Genomic DNA, 19,439 nt, shown 5'->3' on the forward strand with positions numbered 1-19,439 from the left:
TGAGGAAGGGAGGCACGAACTGGCCCTTGAAAGATGGAGTGGAGTCGGAGGTGTTGCCAAGCACACAGTGAGAAGACTGGTCTGACTGTGGCAGGGGGTTGGGGCTGAGCTTGGGTGGGTTGAGCAGGGATATTATGGAGGGTTAAAAGAAGTTCTGGAGCCTCAAAAACACAGCATTGACCTTTAGCTAAAGTCAGAGTCTGAGTTCAGAAGCTCCACATGGCCTCATTCCTCTTCTACTCTGGGTGAATGTCCTTGAGATGTCCCTTCCTGGGCATATCAGCTGGAACTGATCTGGTCGCCTGTAGTCCAACCATGTGTCAAGCCAATCAGAAGGATGGACTGTGGCAGAACTTCTCACCCATGGACTGGTCCTAGTGGAGGCTGGACAGAACCCAGCTCACAGGCTTAAGACCTATTGCTGGCAACCTCCTCAAAGCCTAAAAATTGTTTTATTTTTTTAAGAGACAGGGTTTTGTCCTGTCTTCCAAGCTGGAGTGCAGTGGCACAATCACGTCTTACTGCAGCCTGAAACTCCTGGGCTCAAGTGATCCTCCCACCTCAACCTCTCAAAGTGCTGGGATTACAGGTGTGAGCCACCATGCCCAACCAGAACAGTTTTCCTTAAAGAAGCAGGCCATTACCTTCCTCTGGCACTCCCACCATAATCTGGAATTCCTCTTCACTAAGCCTGGGGATGGAACTGAGACCTAGCCAAGAATCTGGGGGGGGTAAGAGCATCACCCACTCACCCAGACCTCCTAATTTGGGGCTGAGCCCCATTATGTCTCATTGCACCACACAGAGTGGAAATGGGGCTGTTCACAGCGGCTAGAGCTTTGTTCCAGAAACCTACAATGCAGCTCAGCAACAGATGCTTAGTGAAAACTTCTGAAGTCCCAGAAACGGATCTGGGGCCCCAGAAATGCTGTCCTGGTCCCTACTTCCAGTCAGATTCCCTGTAGCTCAAAATCCTTACCTGGCTTTTAGGCCATTTCTTTCTTTTTCTTTTTCTTTTTTTTTTTTTTTTTTTTTTGAGACAGTTTTGCTCTTGTTGCCCAGGCTGGAGTGCAATGACGTAATCTCGGCTCACCGGTGGCAACCTCCACCTCCTGGGTTCAAGCGATTCTCCTGCCTCAGCCTCCTGAGTAGCTGGGATTACAGGTATGCGCCACCATGCCTGGCTAATTTTGTATTTTTAGTAGAGACAGGGTTTCTCCATGTTGGTCAGGCTGGTCTCGAACTCCTGACCTCAGGTGATCCACCCGCCTCGGCCTCCCAAAGTGTTGGGATTACAGGCATGAGCCACCGCGCCCAGCCCTTTAGGCCATTTCTGTGCTAGGAGTTGTCAGAGACAAGACTTCTCTTGGTTGTTCACTTGTTACGTCCTCCAGCCCTGGTTCTCAGGCTCAGGTTGACAGAGGGTCCCTGTTTTTTACCTTAGAGTTTCTTCTCCGCATCGTTTTCTGTAGGTCACGAACCAGGACCTACCCAGCTGAAAGACATCTTGGAGACTGCCAAGCAGGGTCTTTATTCAGGACTAGACTAATCTGTATTTGCTTTTCTCTTTCCATCCAACCCTCAAGAGCCCCCCAGCTCCATTACAGACCTCGGCCTAGGGTCTCCCCTCCCCACCAGATATTCAGAGCAGGGTTGGCCTTCAGTTCAGGTGTAGACCGTGGTCTTGCCCTCACACTCGAGCTTGTGGACGATCTTCCGCTCCGGCTTTCTAAAGTACACTTTCCTTGCCCAGTAGCAGGATTGCCTCTGTGGAGTGTCCCACCAATAATGGTGACAACTGCTGTTTTCATCAGCTCCAGACCCAAAGAGACCTGAAGTGGGGAAGCGTGAAGGAAGGAATATGTGTCATCCAGGGGGGACCCAACTTTGCCTAAGGGCATGAGGCCAGAGCCTCCTTTCCTGACCTTGTCACATGTGGCAGGTTATAACCAGAATGGTGAATCCAGCGGATGGAAGGAGTCCCTGGCAGTCCAGCCAGTTCTCGTGGATGTACTTGAGGAAGGTGCAATTGGTCGCCAGAACATGCAGGAGTAGAGGTTAGAGCTCAGCCACAGAGGTTATCTTCTTGCAGAAAACTTTCCCCCTTCCTAATCTTCTTGTCTGCTTTGATAGAAGCTGGTACTGGCTGGAAAGGCCTGAAAGCAGAAGGGGACAAGAGTCATCAGAGGCTGGGCAATGTTCTTGTTCCCGGGGAGTGCTGAGGTCTGGCGGGTGCTGCCCCTGTTCTCTCAAGGATCCCGCGTGCTTTGTGTGTTAGAGCAGTGACCATCACCTCCCAACCCAAGGACCTTTGCTGCTCTGCTTCCCACATGGGACTGCCAGCACGCTGAAGGCAGAAAAACTGCCTGGCATGAATGTACCCGTTAAAGGAGGAGAAGCTGGTGGTGTATGTTGAGATAAGGAGGGTGGGAAGTGTACAGTTACAAGCTGCACAGGGAGGGCAAGATCAATGTTGACACCAAAGTGCCAAAGGCTGTCTGCGCCAGGTCTGAGGCCCCCACTGGTCATACCGCCTGATAAAACCATTGCAGTCCACACCAGGTCTGGAGGCTTCGACACCCACAGCATGTGGGTGTTCTCATGCAGGCCATGAGTATTCGGGGTGCTTTAAGCGGAGGGGGGTTCTGTTGTCCACATTATTCTCAAAGCCCAGAATAGACCCTGTTTCATTCTACAGAGATAGGAAGGCACTGGGGCTCACAGAGTGGTGCTGCTTCCCACCCTCACCCTCCTGCCCCCACCTGAGCACAGTGTGGCGCTCAGTGATGGTTATCCTTTATTCCAAATACGCATGGCCCAGGACTGGCAGAATCGGAGCTCAGGGTCTAGCTGTGAGGTGGGGATCAGTTGGAGTAGCTTCTTGACCAGCTGGAATTGGATTAGGTGTCCTAGCATTGGTGCCTATGGAGAAGAACACAGATTGTTTATCACTCACCCCTGGTTCCAGTACCAAGGAAAGGCTGGAGCCATTGCACCTGGAGGCCCAGCAGAGGAAGGGATCAAGGAGAGGATGCAGCCCGGAGCCCAGGACTGAGCATCCGCCGGCCTCTGGAGATGGGGTGGTCTCCAGTTGCATTGGGGCTTCAGGGCCCATCTGAAGTGCTGATCAAACCAGGCAGACACACTGTGCTGGTGAAGGCAGGCTTTGTAGATGCGGGGCTGAATTGAGCAGCCACAGAACCTCTGCAGCTCTGGGGCCAGTGGCAGAACTTCTAGAAGTACCTGTGGGGTGGGAAACCCCAGCCACAAAAGCAGCAAGCTGACCTCCAGGCCTGAGGCTTTGCCTGCAGGCCTCATCTCAGCCCATGGGACAGATTCCTGGTTTTTTTAGTTTGGCCTTGGGGCAGATGACACCTTCAGCTGTCCACCCTGCAATACTTCACCTCCTGCCTTCTGACCCAGTACCCTGCAGAGCGGGGGAATGGGGCCAGGGGACAGGGGCAGGGAAGAGGAAGAAGCAAGAGCTGCCAGTGTGCTCCAAACCAAGAGACCCCTCCACATGATTCTGGGCACAGCTGAGGAGGAGTGCAAGCTCAACTCTGCTCACCACACTTAAGAAGCAGGTAAGGGAGGATGAAGGGCAAAAACATGGGGTCCTGAGGCCCTTTTACTCCCTCTACCCTGCTGGAGGTGAGGATGAGAGGTGAGACTTTGTTGGACTGTGCTCCTGGTCAGTTGATCTCACCCAACTCATTACATCAGTAGCCTGGTCACAGGGTGGACACTCTGACCTCTTCTTAGCCTTTCATTGCCAATACTACCAGCTCTATATATGCCCTTATAGGGCCTGAACCTTGGCTCAGGTGGGTGGGCTTGGAGGTAAAATAATTGAATGGGTCGGGGGTAGGAGGAGAGATGAGTCTCTGCCAAGGCTGTGTGATGTGTCATCTGAGAGAGTGGGTAACCCTTATTCCCAGCACATGGCCATTTATTTAGAGCCAGGGAGGGGGATGAGAATTCATATTCAAATGTGATTCTTAATTACTACTAGTTGTTCGGGTGAGGGAATCAGGGAAGGCTGTTACTCAGTGCCAGATTAATAATCCACACATTGCCCTTGCACCTCCTGTCTTGGTTTCCTATCAAAACCTCTCCCATATCTATGAACATTCCAGCCCTGCAGGTCAGATTGCTGGCCAGGAGTAGTCTCACATTCTAGCTGACTGATGGCCTCGGCTTCTGCTGTTGCATGTGGTTTGATGATTCATGATGGAGCCTTTGGCTATAACTCTCTTCCCTGTATAAGGGCCATCTGAAGTTTGTCTGCCCGACTTCATTACCTGGTGAATGAGATTGGCTGGCTGCTGCTCCTGCCCCAGCTATTCAGTCATTTGGCAAATACTCATTTAAACAAAGCTCCACAAGGAGCTCTGAGAAGGAGCTCACCTCTAGGCACACAGAACCTGGACACAGATGAAAGTTTGCAGAATGACCCAGTTGTGCGGAAGAGACCCACTGGCTGCTCTAAATGAGGCCAGAGAGAGTCAAACAGAGCATCTTGGACAAAGAGAGGACTTGAAGGCCCTTTCAAAGTGTCAAGCCAGTTGGATGCACGGGATGTGTGGAGTCAAGGTGTACGTCCAGGAGCAATGGCAGGTGTTATCCATTCATTCAGTTTAGACGTCTGAGCAGACAGCAGAAACGTCAGCCACAGGTGAGCATAAGCTCAAACCCCCCCATTGAAGGCTACATTCTTGTCCCACAGGGCAGAGCACATGGCAAGTGGCATGCTGACTCAGACACTGGGCACTGAGAAAAGTGGGAAGCCATAGTCACAGACTCTACATTCCCCTCTCCTGTTGGCCTCCATCCCTTCCTCAACTGTCTGCAGAACACCTCCTTCCATCACCTTAGCTCCTGCCTCCCTCTGGACCTATTCAGTCCTCAAGGGTGCCCTGCTAAAGGCTGGGCTGAAAGCTAAGAGGAGAGGTGGCATTCAATGTGTCCTGTGGCCTCCCTGAGGTTGATGAAGGGGTTGATGCCCAATAGAGTCCTTCATCTTGGCATTCAGCCCAGGGTCCAGCTGCCAAGGGAAGGCTTGGCAATCAAGGGTGATGGAGATAAGAATGAAAAGGGGCACCACCCTGTGCCAAAGCTGGCATGGTGTATATCTGAGAGAGGAGCTGCCTATTCACAGCGTAGGGTTGTCAAGCTGGAGGCAGGGAGAGTAAAGCAAGAGCTTTTTGGTTCCTCTTGAGGATAGAGTCTATAGGAAAACGTTGTAATAGGGTTAAAAATAAATTTCCCATGCATCCAAACTTTTTTCTTTGGTAGACTTTCTTGTCGTCTATTTAAAATGAAACAAGTGCATGTACGTCGTTAAGAAATTTTAGCTAGGAATGATGGTGCGTGCCTGTAGTCCCAGCTACTTAGGAGGCTGAGGCAGGAGGATCGCTCAAACCTGGAAGGTCAAGGCTGCAGTGAGCCGAGACCATACCACTGCACTCCAGCCTGAGTGATAAAGTGAGACCCTGTCTCAAAAAAAAAAAAAAAAAAAAATTAAATTAAACAGCGCCGGGCTTGGGGGCTCACAACTGTAATCCCAGCACTTTGGGAGGCCCAGGCAGGCAGATTGCTTGGGCTCAGGAATTCAAGACCACCCTGGGCAAAAAAAAAATAAAAATTAGCTCAGTGTGATGATGTGCCTGTAGTCCCAGCTACTCGGGAGGCTGAGGTGGGAGGATCACCTGAGCCCAGGGAGGTCGAGGTTGCAGTGAGCCATGATCATGTCACTGCACTCACTCCAGCCTGGGCAACAGAGCAAGACTGTCTCAAAAAAAAAAAAAAGGAAATTAAATAGAAAAGAAGATAGCAGTTTCCCACCTCATTCTTCTCAAACTCCTCTTCAGAGGCAGCGGGTTTTTTTTTTTAACTATGTTTTTCTACTGGCTCACTTTATTCCTCTAAAATAGTAACTTGTCTATGTGGTGCCATAACGGGTCCAGTATCTGGACACGATGCTGCACTGCCTACACCTTTGGGGATTCTCGGATCCTGACTCTGAGCTACCTCATTCCTAGACATCTGGTACACCACAATGTGTCAGGGATGTCGGTTTATGTGGGATGTTTGCATTTTGTTAGGTTGTGTGTGGTAGTTGAGCAGCCAAGAGGGCAGCATGCGGTGGATATTTGTTTTAGATACACAGCAACTGGAAACTCATTTACTGAGGCTATTTGGTTACCCTGAACTACTGTTTCTACCAAAAAGGCAGGATAAATGCTCCCTCAACACACACCTTTAATTACCAATTTTCAGAGTAAGGGGTTGAGGTAATAGCCACCGCCAGTTTTCCCTTTCTCTTTGAGTATCATTATGAGCTCAAAGTTTTTTATATATTCACTATGATTCAATCATGACAGTTGCTATTTTTGATGCTCAAATTGCCGCAAATCTAATGTCCAAGTGTTCTTGTACTTGTCTAGCCCTAGAATCTTTTAGTGGAAAAAAAGTATTTAGAAGACAAAAATCAGGCTGAGCGCAGTGGCTCACGCCTGTAATCCTAGCACTTGTGGGAGGCTGAGGCAGGCAGATTGCCTGAGCTCAGGAGTTCGAGACCAGCCTGGGCAACACGGTGAAACCCCGTCTCTACTAAAATACAAAAAATTAGCCAGGGGTGGCGGTGTGCGCCTTGTAGTCCCAGCTACTCAGGAGGCTGAGGCAGGAGAATTGCTTGAACCCAGAAGGCAGAGGTTGCAGTGAGCTGAGAGATCGCACCATTGCACTCCAGCCTGGGTGGCAGAGCAAGACTCCGCCTCAAAAAAAAAATACAAAAAACAACATAATCTGGATTGCAGGGCTGATCATTGCTAATGGGGTGTTATGGCTGTTCAGATGACAGAGGGAGAAAATGTACTTTGTAAATTGTTAGTTCAACAAGGTTATGATTGCACAACAATGTGAACATACTTAATGCCACTGAACTTTATTGCCATTGATAACTTTTAAATGGTAAATTTTATGTATATTTTGTCACAATAAAAAGTTTGAAAATCGAGTTCACAATATTTCCAGTTTGGGCCAACCACGGTGGCTCACGCCTGTAATCCCAGCACTTTGGGAGGCTGAGGCAGGTGGCTCACAAGGTCAGGAGTTCGAGACCAGCCTGACCAACATGGTGAATCCCTGTCTGTACTAAAAATACAAAAATTAGCCAGGCGTGATGGTGCGCGCCTGTAATCTCAGCTACTCAGGAGGCTGAGACAGGAGAATCACTTGAACCCGGGAGGCGGAGGTTGCAGTGAGCTGAGATCACGCCATTGCACTCCAGCCTGGGCAACGAGAGTGAAACTCTGTCTCAAAAAAAAAAAAAAAAAAGCCGGGCGCAGCGGCTCATGTCTGTAATCCCAGCACTTTGGGAGGCCAAGGCGGGTGGATCACGAGGTCAGGAGATCGAGACCATCCTGGCTAACACAGTGAAACCCCGTCTCTACTAAAAATACAGAAAAATTAGCAGTGCATGGTGGCGGACACCTGTAGTCCCAGCTACTCGGGAGTCTGAGGCAGGAGAATGGCGTGAACCTGGGAGGCGGAGCTTGCAGTGAGCCGAGATCGCGCCACGGCACTCCAGCCTGGGCGACAGAGTGAGACTGTCTCAAAAAAAAAAAAAAAAAAAAAATTCCAGATTGACTTTAATGTCGCAGTTTTTAACCTGTCCACCTGCCCAATTTTGTAGTCTCACTTTGTCACCTAGGCTGGGGTACAGTAGTGCGATCTTAGCTCACTGCAACCTCTGCCTCCCAGACTCAAGTGATTCTCCTACCTCAGCCTCCCAAGTAGCTGTGATTACAGGCGGCCTCCACCGCACCTGGCAAATTTTTGTATTTTCAGTAGAGATGGAGTTTCACTATGTTGGCCAGGCTGGTCTCGAACTCCTGACCTCAAGTGATCCACCTCCCTTGGCCTCCCAAAGTGCTGGGATTACAGGCGTGAGCCACCACGCCCGGCCTGTGTTTAGTTTCTAATGTTGTTAATGTAAGTAGTTATTTACTTATTCAAGACCAGCCTGGGCAATATAGTGAGACCTCAACTCTACAAGAAAATTTAAAAATTAGCTGAGGGTGGTGGCACGCACGGATAGTCCCAACCATTCAGAAGGCTAATGTGGAAGGATCACCTGAGCCTGGGAGGCAGAGGTTGCAATGAACCGTGATCATGCCTCTGCACTCTATCCTGGGTGACAGAGTGAGACCCTGTCTCTAAATAAAAATAATAATACCAACACTATAATGAAAATACTGAGTCAAGTTTAAAAAAGTTTTTTTTTTTTTTTTTGAGACAGAGTGTCACTCTGTTGCCGAGGCTGGAGTGCAGTGGTGCGATCTCGGCTCACTGCAACCTCCGCCTCCCAGGTTCAAGCGATTCCCCTGCCTCAGCCTCCTGAGTAGCTGGGATTAGAGGCACACACCGCCACGCCTAGCTAATTTTTGTATTTTTAGTAGAGATGGGGTTTCACCATGTTGGTCATGCTGGTCTTGACCTCCTGACCTCACAATCTGCCCGCCTTGGCCTCCCAAAGTGCTGGGGTTACAGGTGTGAGCCATCGCACCTGGCCTAAAATTTCTTCGTAGTTCTTTTTGTCCACAGAGACTATCCTACAAAGAATATACAATCAAGGTGTTGAGTTTAAGGAACTTGAAATAATTATTTTTCTGGTGTTTATATTATCAATTAAATATAGTTAGGTGCGTTTGATGTGTTTTCAACTTCAGGGTTCACTTTTTTCTCATTTAATTTTATTTTTTGATAAGATACAGCATAAGAGAGTCACATGATGATAAGACAGAATCAGTAATAGAATGTAGCCCTTTAATGCCACCAGAAATCCAGAGAGAGAAATAAGCTAGGGTTTTATTCAGTAGCAGAGTGATCTCCATCCAGGGTCTGCTTGAAGCCCCAGTCCCTCTCTGATACCACAAGGTCCCCTTGGCTACCTGGGGACTCCACTGGAAACATCTCAGCCGTAGACCGCAATCTTCCTGTCACACTGCAGTTTCAAGATGATCTGGTATTCTGCTGGGAAATTTTGCATGGTGTTCTCAAACCAATATTTGTCATCCCAGTAATGGGACCACCTTTTGCAATTGTCTGCCCCAAAACCAAACAAGGATACCTGAGAGATGGGATAAGACAAAAGATGGTGGTGGCCTAACGGGCTAGATCCTGCCCTGCCCCCATGAACACCTATCATGTCTTCAGCACCACTCACTCAACCACTAGTGTGCCAGGCCTCCTCTTGGAGCTGGGAGGAGAATGGAGTTCACCTTCTTCAAGGAAGACAGACTCTAAATACTCATAGTGACCCCAGAGCCCAGAAAAGAGAGCACCAACTAGTTGTTCTTCATTATATATTGAGAGAAGAGAGGATTCCCCTGGGAGACAAGGGAAGGGCATTCCAGGCAGAGGGAGCAGGGTGTGAGAAGGCGTGAGGCAGCTGGTATGTCTGAAGAACCCCAAGAAGTCCAGTGCGGGAATCTGGGAAAGAGGAGGGGTCAGATCATGTAGGGTGTTGGAAGCCAGGCAGAAAGTTTTAGATTTAATTGGAAGTCCCTGGGAAGACAGATTTTTTTTTTTTTGAGGTGGAGTTTTGCTCTTGTTGCCCAGGCTGGAGTGCAGTGGCACGATCTTGGCTCACTGCAACCTCCGCCTCCCGGGTTCAAGCGATTTTCTTGCCTCAGCCTCCCAAGTAGCTAGGATTACAGGCATGCGCCACCACGCCCGGCTAATTTTGTATTTTTAGTACAGACAGGGTTTCTCCATGTTGGTCAGGCTAGTCTCGAACTCCTGACCTCAGGTGATCAGCCCACCTCGGCCTCCCAAAGTGCTGGGATTACGGGCGTTAGCCCCCATGCCCAGCCAAGAAAACAGAAATTTTGAGTGGCAGAGGAGTGAAAGTCTGTGAGTTGCAGGAGATATCTTACCTGGTCACAGGTATGCAAGGCATACAACAGAGCCACAAACTCCAAGGACGGATACTGACCGTGGTTCTCCAGCCAACTTTTCTGGATATACCTGAGGAAGTAGAGGCTGATCACCAGCACCTAGGAAGATGGAGAAGGGGACTGACCTGAAGCCTGTCTCATGGCTACCCACTGTCATGTTGTCCTACCACTTTCCCCTTTCCTTCCTGGGACCCTCACCTTATCTTTGCTGTCTTTGGTTCCACCAGGAACCTGAACCATCTGAAATCTAAAAAGAAATTGAGGTTTGGGAGGATTTCAGAGTCATTTGACAAGCAGACTTCAGCCTTAAGTAATCCTTGGGGGTGCCCCAGTATCCAGCCAGGGTCTCTTTGGAGTTACCTCTCTCACTCCCTACAGTGACCTCCCTCCCTGACATACCCAGGGTTTTTTTTGCTTCCACATGCTTGTCTGTTTATGCAGTACACTTAAGAACCACTCCAGACCAGATGAATTCAACGGAAGCAGCAGCAGTTGGGTACCGGGGTCCCAAGGGCTGGCAATCCCAGGGTAGATAATGCGCATGGTGGTCCTGTTCCCCACATCTGCCTCAAAGCCTCGGACAGGGGCCTGGTTCATCCTGAAAAGGAAGTTAGGATGGTCATTTAGAGGAGGAAAAGGCTTCGGCTTGGTCTTGGTCTCCACCTCCTACCCTGCACCCACCTGAGGACCACTTCATGTTGATTAATCCTGAAGCCAAGGCCAGAGCTCCGTAGAGACATTGAGTTTCCCACCACTGCACAGACCCAGCAGTTGGACACCACATGGCCCAGTGGGCATAGGGGAGGTGCTTTAATCAGCTGCTGCTGCTTATTCTCAACCTCCTTCTCTGACTTGACCCTCTCGAGTCCCTAGGAGCATAGGAGGGAAGAATTTAGGGGCTTGACCCAGGTTCCACCTACCTGTGGAAGAAGGTTAGAGCCTGGGTCCATGATGGAGAGATGGCTAGGACCTGGGGTTGGGTCAGTGACTGGACAAAGACTAAGTTTGCGCACTGACCAGCCACAATATCAGAGCATCATTGGACATGGGATCTTGTGGCCTCTGTAGGGGTTCAACGGTGCTGTCGAAGCGTCTGTCAAACCAGTCAGACTCGCCAGGCATGTGGAGGCAGGCAGAGCATGTCTGGACCTCAGATGAGCAGTTGCATTTTCTGGAAAAGTTGCTGGGACAGTGGCAGATTCCCGGGTGTATTTTGGCTATATTACAGAGGTCCTTCTGGCTGGAGTGTTGGTGTAGGAAGGAGGCAATCAGCCACAATGAAAGGACATAGGCAGCCACCAGGCCCAAACTCCTGTATCGAATCATGATCTCTGGCCCTGATGATGGTGCCCCTGGCAGACAGTAGATTGGCCCCGACCCCTGGCACCGGGAAGGAGAAGAGGCTGGGGCCACAGACGTCCCCAGCATCCCCCATCCTAATGGCTTCCATCCCTCTCCCAACCCTTGACACTACACCTCCTCCCAAAACCTCGCTCCTGCCTCCCTGGCCGCCTACTGATCACTACTGGAACTGCCAAAGCCTGGCCTAGAGGCAGAAAGAAAGGGAGAGAGACACTTTTTGTGTTCTGTGGCCTCCCTGAGGAAACTGATTCCTAATGGGGTCTTCTGTGCCAGCCCGGTGATATTAGGCACTCATCACAGAGGCCACATTGTGACCTACTCCACCAAGGCCCCTCCTTCACCTTGGCATTCAGCCCAGTGCCCAGATGACCAGGGAGGTGTGGTAGTCAAGGGTCCAGGGGACAGGAGGGCACAGAGGGAGAGGTTGTGTCCAGGCTGGGGTGGGTGAGCAGGAAGCAAAGAGGGAAACAGAAGGGCCACCTTGGTGATGGCTCACACCTGTAGTCTCAGAGCTTTGGGAGGCCAAAGCAGGAGGATCACTTGAGCCCACAAGTTCAAGAAGGGCCACCTAGAATCTTCTGAAGAGAATTTACTATACTGATGAAAGTGAATATTTGATACCTTTAGCCCTTAACACCTCTCAGGGTTCGACTTTTTCTTTTTAAGAACTGTTTTTTTGTTTTTTGGTTTTTTTTTTTGAGATGGAATCTTGCTCTGTTGCCCAGGCTGGAGTACAGTGGCGTGATCTTGGCTCACTGCAATCCCCGCCTCCTGGGTTCAAATGGTTCTCTTGCCTCAGTCTCCCAAGTAGCTGGGACTACAGGTGCACGCCACTGCGCCCGGCTAATTTTTTTTTACTTTTAGCAGAGACGGGGTTTCACCATGTTGGCCAGGCTGGTCTCAAACTTCTGAGCTCAAGTGATCTGCCTGCCTCAGCCTCCCAAAGTGCTGGGATTACAGGTTTGAGCCACTGCGCCCGGCCAGTCCAGTGTATATCTTACACTTATAGTGTATCTAAATTCAAACTGTTTTGTCAGAAATACATGATTTATAAATTTGATAAAATTTTACAGTCAAAAAAGATTTACATACCCACGTTATAATAAGCATACTGAAAAGTTTTCTAAGAACTGAATTGTTTTGAAATTTAGATTAATTAAAATAAATTTAAAAATTCCTTCCTCACTTGCACTTGCTACATTTCAAGTGCTCATCCATCATATTGGATGGTACAGAACTACAGGCTAATTTAATTCTAAAAGTCAACAATCTACTATCAGTGTTTACATTATTGTAACTAGATAAATATTTCCTATAGAGTTTGTAAATGAACTAAGACTACTTTTTTTTGTTCATGGTAACTTTTTTTTTTTTTTTTTTTGAGACAGAGTTTCGCTCTTGTTGCCCAGGCTGGAGTGCAATGGCACGATCTCGGTTCACTGCAACCTCTGCCTTCCGGGTTCAAGCAATTCTCCTGTCTCAGCCTCCCGAGTAGCTGGGATTACAGGCGTGCACCACCATGCCTGGCTAATTTTTGTATTTTTAGTAGAGACGGGGTTTCATCATATCAGTCAGGCTGGTCTCAAAGTCCTGACCTCAGGTGATCCACCCATCTTGGCCTCCCAAAGTGCTGGGATTACAGGCATGAGCCACTGCACCCGGCCTTTTGTTCATGGTAACTTTCTAAGAAAGGGTGTGTAGGAGATAAAACTTCTAAGTTTGCATGTCTAGAAAAGCCATTATTCTGCTTGCAGGAGGTAGAATTGTGTTACTAAAAAAAAAAATCTTTAAGTTCTAACCCCTGATACTTATAAATGTGACCTTATTTGGAAGTAGGGCCTTTGCAGATACAATGAAATTAAAATGAGATCATGCTGGATGAGAATGGGCCCTAATCCAATGACTAGTGTGTTTATAAGATGAGGAAAATTGGCCGGGTGCAATGGCCCCTGCCTGTAATCCCAGCATTTTGGGAGGCCAAGGCAGGCAGATCACTTGAGGCCAGGAGTTTGAGACCAGCCTGGCCAACATGGCGAAACCCAGTCTCTACTAAAATACAAAAAATTAGCCAGGCATAGTGGCGGGCACTTGTAATCCCAGCTATTCGAGAGACTGAGGCAGGAGAATTGCTTGAACCTGGGAGGCAGAGGTTGCAGTGAGCTGAGATCATGCCACTGCACTCCAGCCTGGGTGACAAGAGCAAGACTCCATCTCAAAAAAAAAGATGAGGGAAATTTGGAAACAGAAGACACAGGGGAGTATGCCATGTGAAGTTGGAGGTAGAGACTGGAGTGATGCCTCTGATGCAGGGCAGGCAATCCCCAAAATTGGGGCTTAGCCTGAGAGGGTTCTTGGCTTTGCCCTGATGCAATCCAGTGGTGTTAGCAACCTGTATTGAAGCAGCATTGCACAGCAGCAGCAGAGGTACACTGCTTCTTGTGGAGCAGGGCTACTCCATAGACAGTGTGCCCAGAGTTAGCAGCTCAGCAGCAGCTCTGCAATCCTATTTATACCCACTTTAACTACATGCAAATTAAGGGGTGAATTATGCAGAAATTTTCCAGGCACAAGCAGTCCTCCTGCCTCAGCCTCGCAACATGCTGGGTGTGAGCCACTGCGCCCAGCCAAAAGTCTGATTTTTTATTCTTTGTTAACTGTAGCAGTTGGATTCTTGGTCTTGGTCAACAGACTGGTAAACTTCAGAGAAAAACAATTTGCCGGCTAAATATTTAGTAGTTTACAGGATGATGCAAAAGCTAGAGAACCAGGCTCAGTCTATCATGAGATGCAAAACATGGCCAAAGACTACCCCAGGAATGGCCCACCTGGAATGCCACCACTGCTGCCAACACAACTGGGCCCTTGACATTGTGGTAGTCTCATTATGGCAGATTCTTTTCAGCTCTTTCCATTAGGAAGAGCAGTTCATTTCCCCACTTCTTGGATCTTGGATCACTTTATGACTTGATCTGACCAATAGAATGCTGCAGAAGTGACACGGTAAGGGCTAGGCACAGTGACTCACACCTGTAATCCCAGCACTTTGGGAGGCCAAGGCAGGAGGATTCCTTGAGGCTAGGAGTTCAAGGCCATCCTGGCCAACATGGCAAGACCCCTTTTCTACAAAAACAAAAATTGAAATTAACTGGGCATGGTGACAAGCATTTGTAGTCCCAGCTACTCAGGGGACTTAGGTGGGAGGATCCCTTGAGCCCAGGAGGTTGAGGCTGCAATAAGCCATGATTGTGCCACTCCATTCCAGCCTGGGCAACACAGCAAGCTCTTGTCTCAAAAAAAAAAAAAAGCGAATTGGAACTGAGGCACCTAAAAAAACTGAGAACCTCAAAATGCTAAACCTTCTGTGAAAAGCTGGACAAAAAAACAAACAACAAAAAACAACCCTCACCCTCCGGCATGGGTGAAACAAGGAGGTTTACTTCTTTTATCGAAGTGGGTAAAGAGCCTCCCCCAACAACTCAAAATCTGGGTTTGCACTTGGCATGAAATTGAATCTAAACTTATACCTCCTACATGATCCAGGGGACCAGGCAAACAAATCAACTCAAATATTGCCCCTGAGATCTGGAAGGCACGTCTGGCCCATCCCTCCCAGACACTGTGGTTGCAGGTAAGACAGTCAGGCCAGGATTTTATTCAGTACCAGACTGATCTTACAATTTCCTCCTGCCCTTTACCCACCCAGAAATAGGACTTGTATGGACTCAGCTAGGCTGAGCTTGTGTGAATAGTGAGCTTGTCCACACACTAGCTGATGGATGACTTCGATTTCTGCTCCTGCAGTAGACGTGGGCAGTATTTCCTTGGAGCCCTTGGTCTGATTATCCTCCTTCCAGTGATAGAAACACTTTCCTTGCTATTCTGATCCAAATCCAAAGAGGGTGACCTAGTGGATGAGAGAGGGACATGTGCGTCAGCAGGCAGACTCCTGTCCTCACCCCTGCCTCCCGTCACTCAGCATCTAGGATGACAGGTTGCCCCTGGGAGCTGGGAGGAGACTGGAGCTCACCTCCAGGAAACAGACTCTGGACACTCTCCTAGAGTCACTGAGGATCCCAAAAAAGAGAATGTCAATTCGCTTCTCTTCATGATATTGGAGGAAGAGAGGGGAACCCCCCAGGACATAAGAGAAGGGCATTCCAGGAAAATGGAATGGTGCATGAGAAGGCATGAGGCAGCTCATGTGTCTGGGGAATTCTAAGAGCCCATTATGGGAGCCTGGGAGACAGGAGGCAAAGGGAGGAGTCAGAACATGTAGAGTCTTTTTTTTTTTTTTTTGAGATGGAGTCTCGCTCTGTCACCAGGCTGGAGTGCAGTGGCACAATCTCGGCTAACTGCAACCTCTGCCTCCCGGGTTCAAGCGATACTTCTACCTCAGCCTCCCGAGTAGCTGGGACTACAGGCATGCCTGGCTATTTTTTGTATTTTTAGTAGAGATGAGGCTACCACCACGCCTGGCTATTTTTTGTATTTTTAGTAGAGATGGCGTTTGACCATATTGGCCAGGCCGGTCTCGAACTCCTGACCTCATGATCCACCTGCCTCAGCCCCCCAAAGTGTTGGGATACAGGCATGAGCCACCATGCTTGGCCTACATGTAGAGTCTTGAAAGCCAGGCAGAAAACTTTAGACTCCATGCTGAAGGCATTGAGGAGCAGGAATTTTAAGAGAAGATACAAGAATCTTTCTTGCCTGGGCACAGTTGTGCAAGACACAGAACAGAGCCTTGGGCCCCAGGGATGACCCTGACCCTAGTAAGGCAGCCAGTTGTCCTGGTTGCACCAGGGGAGGAAGGGAGAGGGAACTGACCTGGGGCCCTTCCCACAGCAACCCACAGCCACATCCTACCCCTTTTCCTATTCCCTCTCACCGTGTCTTTGCTATCTTCCACTCCACTAGGGAACCAGACCGTCTTCCGAAATCTGAGAAAGAATTGGAAGTGGGGAGTTTGGGCCACAAGACCTGGGAAAGTCCTGCAAGTGTCCCCAGTAAGCCAATAGAGGGTCTTCCCAGAGCCCCTGGTCTTATTCCCTGCAGTGACCTCCCCTCACCCCCACACAGAGAATGTCTGGGGACACCTCCTCCATCACCTCATCACTTAGAGCGTCTGAAGTCCACACCAGGTCAGAGAGCTTCTGCAGTAGCATCTCCAGCTGCATCCAGGAGCCCCGGTCACTGGCATTCCTGGGATAGATGAAGCATTGTGTGTGGTTTGGTTTCCCACGTCCATCTCAAAGCCCTGGACTTGGGGCCCGCTTCATCTTGGGAAGGGGAGCAGAAACTGATGGAACTGTGGGGCAGCCCTGGCCCTCCTGCTCCTGCCCTCTCCCCAGCACCCACCTGAAAACCATGGGGCATTGGTCGATGTCGTTGCCAAGGCTGGAGCCCTGCAGGATCTGTGGGCGCCCCAACAGCACACAAGTCCCACAATAGAAATCAAAATGGCTCACTGAGAGCCTGGGAATCCCTTTAAACAGCTTCCTCCACAATTTCCCAAGCTCGCTCCCTGAGTTCATGCCCTGGAAACAGCAAGAGGGAGATTGGGGGCTGGGCCCAGGGGAGAGAAAACAGAGCTGGGCGGATGAGATCTCCATCCAGAGGCTGTGAAGACAGTGCCAAGGGCAGGGATTTGGGTGGAAAGTGGGAGATGGGTGAGGCCCGGGAAGCATGGGGGATACGGCCGGGCCCAGTGTTGACCACTGACCAACCACCAGAGCACAGTGTCAGAGGTCATAGACTCTCTTGTCCTCATCAGGTACCCCATGGTCTTCCTGGAGCACGCATCAAGCCAGTTCCATTCATCAGCTGTGTGGTGGCAGGAGGAGCAGTTGAGGGTCTCAGAAGGGCAGCCACACTTCCCGGAACTGAACCAAGGGCAGTTGCAACGCCATGGTACCAAGTACATGCGTTTTTCCTGGGGTGCTGATTCAGGTGTCAGATCCAGATAGGGGGTCATCAGCCAGAGGATGAGCACCCAAAAGACCCACAGGACAAAAATCTGCCAGCGCTTCATGTCTGGCCCAGGCGGTGGCTCCCGTGGTGGGCCGTAGACTGGCTTCTCTACCTGTAAGGACGAGGGGCTGAGGCAACAGACAACACCAGCTTCCCTCTGTCCTGTCGGCCTCCACAACTCCCCATTCCTCCACCCTCCACCTCCTTCCAACCCCTCCTCTCCTGCCTCACTATCCATTTGCTCACCCTCAAAACGGTCTCTGACTGGGCATGGGGCGGAAGAGGCCAGGGCAGAGAGACAGCATGTGGCTAGTCCTGAGAGGGGAAGGAATACCTCAGTGTGGCCCTTGGTGTCATCCCAGTTATATCATAGATCTCATCACAAAGTACACATTGTGACCTCCCTCCTTTAGCCTGCCTGGAAAAAGCCACCACCCTACCCTTCCTCTGACACCCAAATGACCTCCACTGGATGTAAGATCCATGAGGACAGGGGCTGACCTAGTCTCTCTTCTTCACCTCTGCAGCTCTAAGACTTAGAATCATTTAATAAATATTTATGGGATAAATAAACAGGGGTTGAGAGGGAACTTTTTTTTTTTTTGAGATGGAGTTTTTGCTCTGTCGTCCAGACTGGAGTGCAGTGGTGTGATTTTGGCTCACTGCAACTTCCGCCTGCCTGGTTCAAGCGATTCTCATGCCTCACTCTCCCAAGTAGCTGGGACTACAGGCATGCGCCACCATGCCTGGCTAATTTTTGTATTTTTAGTAGAGACAGGGTTTCACCATATTGGCCAGGCTGGTCTCAAACTCCTGACCTCAAGTGATCCGCCCGCCTCAGCCTCTCAAAGTGCTGGAATTACAGGCGTGAACCACCATGCCCAGCCGGGAACTTTATTTTTAAATTATTATTATTATTATTATTATTATTATTATTATTATTATTATTATTATTTTGAGTTGGAGTTTCACTCTTGTCGCCCCAGCTGGAGTGCAGAGGCACAATCTCGGCTCACTGCACCCTCTGCCTCCCGGGTTTAAGTGATTCTCTTCCCTCAGTTTCCCAAGTAGCTGGGATTAAAGGTGCCCACCACCACGCCTGGCTAATTTTTTTTGTATTTTTAGTAGAGACGGGGTTTCCCCATGCTGGTCAGGCTGATCTCGAACTTCTGACCTCAGGTGATCCACCCGCCTCGGCCTCCCAAAGTGTTGGGATTACAGGCGTGAGCCACTGCACCCCGCCCCAGCCAGGAACTTTAAATATACTTGTGTGTGATGCCCTCTCTGGAGTTGTGTGACATCAACTCAATCCTCTCTTGTAGTCTCTAGATCCCATATCCAACAGCCTACTGAGTTGCCACTTAGATGGCTCAGGGACATCTCACCTGAATAAGCCTGAGACTGAACCCAGGATTTTCCCTGTAAACCAACCCTTCCCAAAACTCTGTCTCTTTTGTTTTGTTTGAGACAGAGTCTTGCTCTGTCACCCAGGCGGGAGTGCAGTGGTGCAATCGCAGCTCACTGCAACTTCTGCCTCCTCCGGGGTTCAAGCAATTCTCTTGCCTCTGCCTCCCAAGTAGCTGGGATTACAGGTGCATGCCACCAAGCCTGGCTAATTTTTTGTAGTTTTAGTACAAACGGGATTTCACCATGTTGGCCAGGCTGATCTCGAACTCCTGACCTCAGGTAATCTGCCCACCTCGGCCTCACAAAGTACTGGGATTACAGGCGTGAGCCACTGCACCCAGCTTCAAAACTTCTCTATCTCAATAAATGGTTCCACCATGTACCCAGTAATTGAAACCAGAACTCATGTATTCTTAATTCCTCCTACTCCTATGATACCCAAATTCTTTTTTTTTTTTTTCTTTCTTAGGACAAAGTCTCGCTCTGTCACCCAGGCAGGAGTGCAGTGGCACAATCTTAGCCCACTGTAGCCTCTGCCTCCAAGGTTCAAGCAATCCTTTCATCTCAGCCTGCCAAGATGCTGGGACTACAGAAGTGTGCCACCATGCTAGGCTTATTTATTTAATTTATTTTTGAGACAGAGTCTCACTCTGTCGCCCAGGCTGGAGTGCAGTGGCACAATCTCGGCTCACTGCAACCTCTACCTCCCAGGTTCAAGTGATTCTCATGCCTCAGCCT

General features: G+C 49.5%; 2 protein-coding genes and 1 long non-coding RNA gene across 7 annotated transcripts; all 3 read right to left on the reverse strand.

Moving 5' to 3' along the window:
- Positions 1 to 471: 471 nt before the first annotated feature.
- Positions 472 to 5,494, reverse strand: LOC134760781 (uncharacterized). The gene is made up of 2 exons (XR_010138749.1): positions 2,532 to 5,494; positions 472 to 2,156 (listed from the first exon to the last, which is right to left on the reverse strand). It is a non-coding gene; the product is annotated as an uncharacterized LOC134760781 (long non-coding RNA).
- A 3,359-nt stretch (positions 5,495 to 8,853) lies between these two features.
- Positions 8,854 to 12,521, reverse strand: LOC129052216 (CMP-N-acetylneuraminate-beta-galactosamide-alpha-2,3-sialyltransferase 1-like). 4 transcript variants are annotated; one of them, XM_054542228.2, is made up of 5 exons: positions 10,980 to 12,521; positions 10,644 to 10,831; positions 10,362 to 10,560; positions 9,942 to 10,061; positions 8,854 to 9,033 (listed from the first exon to the last, which is right to left on the reverse strand). In XM_054542228.2, the coding sequence occupies exons 1-5, from the start codon at positions 11,388 to 11,390 to the stop codon at positions 9,016 to 9,018; spliced, it is 936 nt and encodes a 311-aa protein (XP_054398203.1). In that variant the 5' UTR covers positions 11,391 to 12,521; the 3' UTR covers positions 8,854 to 9,015. The 4 variants fall into 4 exon arrangements, with proteins under 4 accessions (XP_054398203.1, XP_054398202.1, XP_054398201.1 ...); XM_054542227.2 differs by having other exon boundaries at positions 8,854 to 9,036; XM_054542226.2 differs by having other exon boundaries at positions 8,854 to 9,133.
- Positions 12,522 to 14,956: 2,435 nt separating this feature from the next.
- Positions 14,957 to 17,754, reverse strand: C21H20orf173 (chromosome 21 C20orf173 homolog). Of its 2 annotated transcripts, none has more exons than XM_054542229.1 (6): positions 17,541 to 17,754; positions 17,047 to 17,422; positions 16,683 to 16,861; positions 16,433 to 16,526; positions 16,213 to 16,264; positions 14,957 to 15,228 (listed from the first exon to the last, which is right to left on the reverse strand). In XM_054542229.1, exons 2-5 carry the CDS (start codon positions 17,353 to 17,355, stop codon positions 16,238 to 16,240), a joined length of 609 nt encoding a protein of 202 aa, XP_054398204.1. In that variant the 5' UTR covers positions 17,356 to 17,422; positions 17,541 to 17,754; the 3' UTR covers positions 14,957 to 15,228; positions 16,213 to 16,237. The 2 variants fall into 2 exon arrangements, with proteins under 2 accessions (XP_054398204.1, XP_002830297.2); XM_002830251.3 differs by having other exon boundaries at positions 17,047 to 17,406; positions 17,541 to 17,678.
- Positions 17,755 to 19,439: the final 1,685 nt, after the last annotated feature.

Source organism: Pongo abelii, chromosome 21 (genome assembly GCF_028885655.2).
Source record: "Pongo abelii isolate AG06213 chromosome 21, NHGRI_mPonAbe1-v2.0_pri, whole genome shotgun sequence".
In the NCBI taxonomy this organism is placed as follows: Eukaryota; Metazoa; Chordata; class Mammalia; order Primates; family Hominidae; genus Pongo; species Pongo abelii.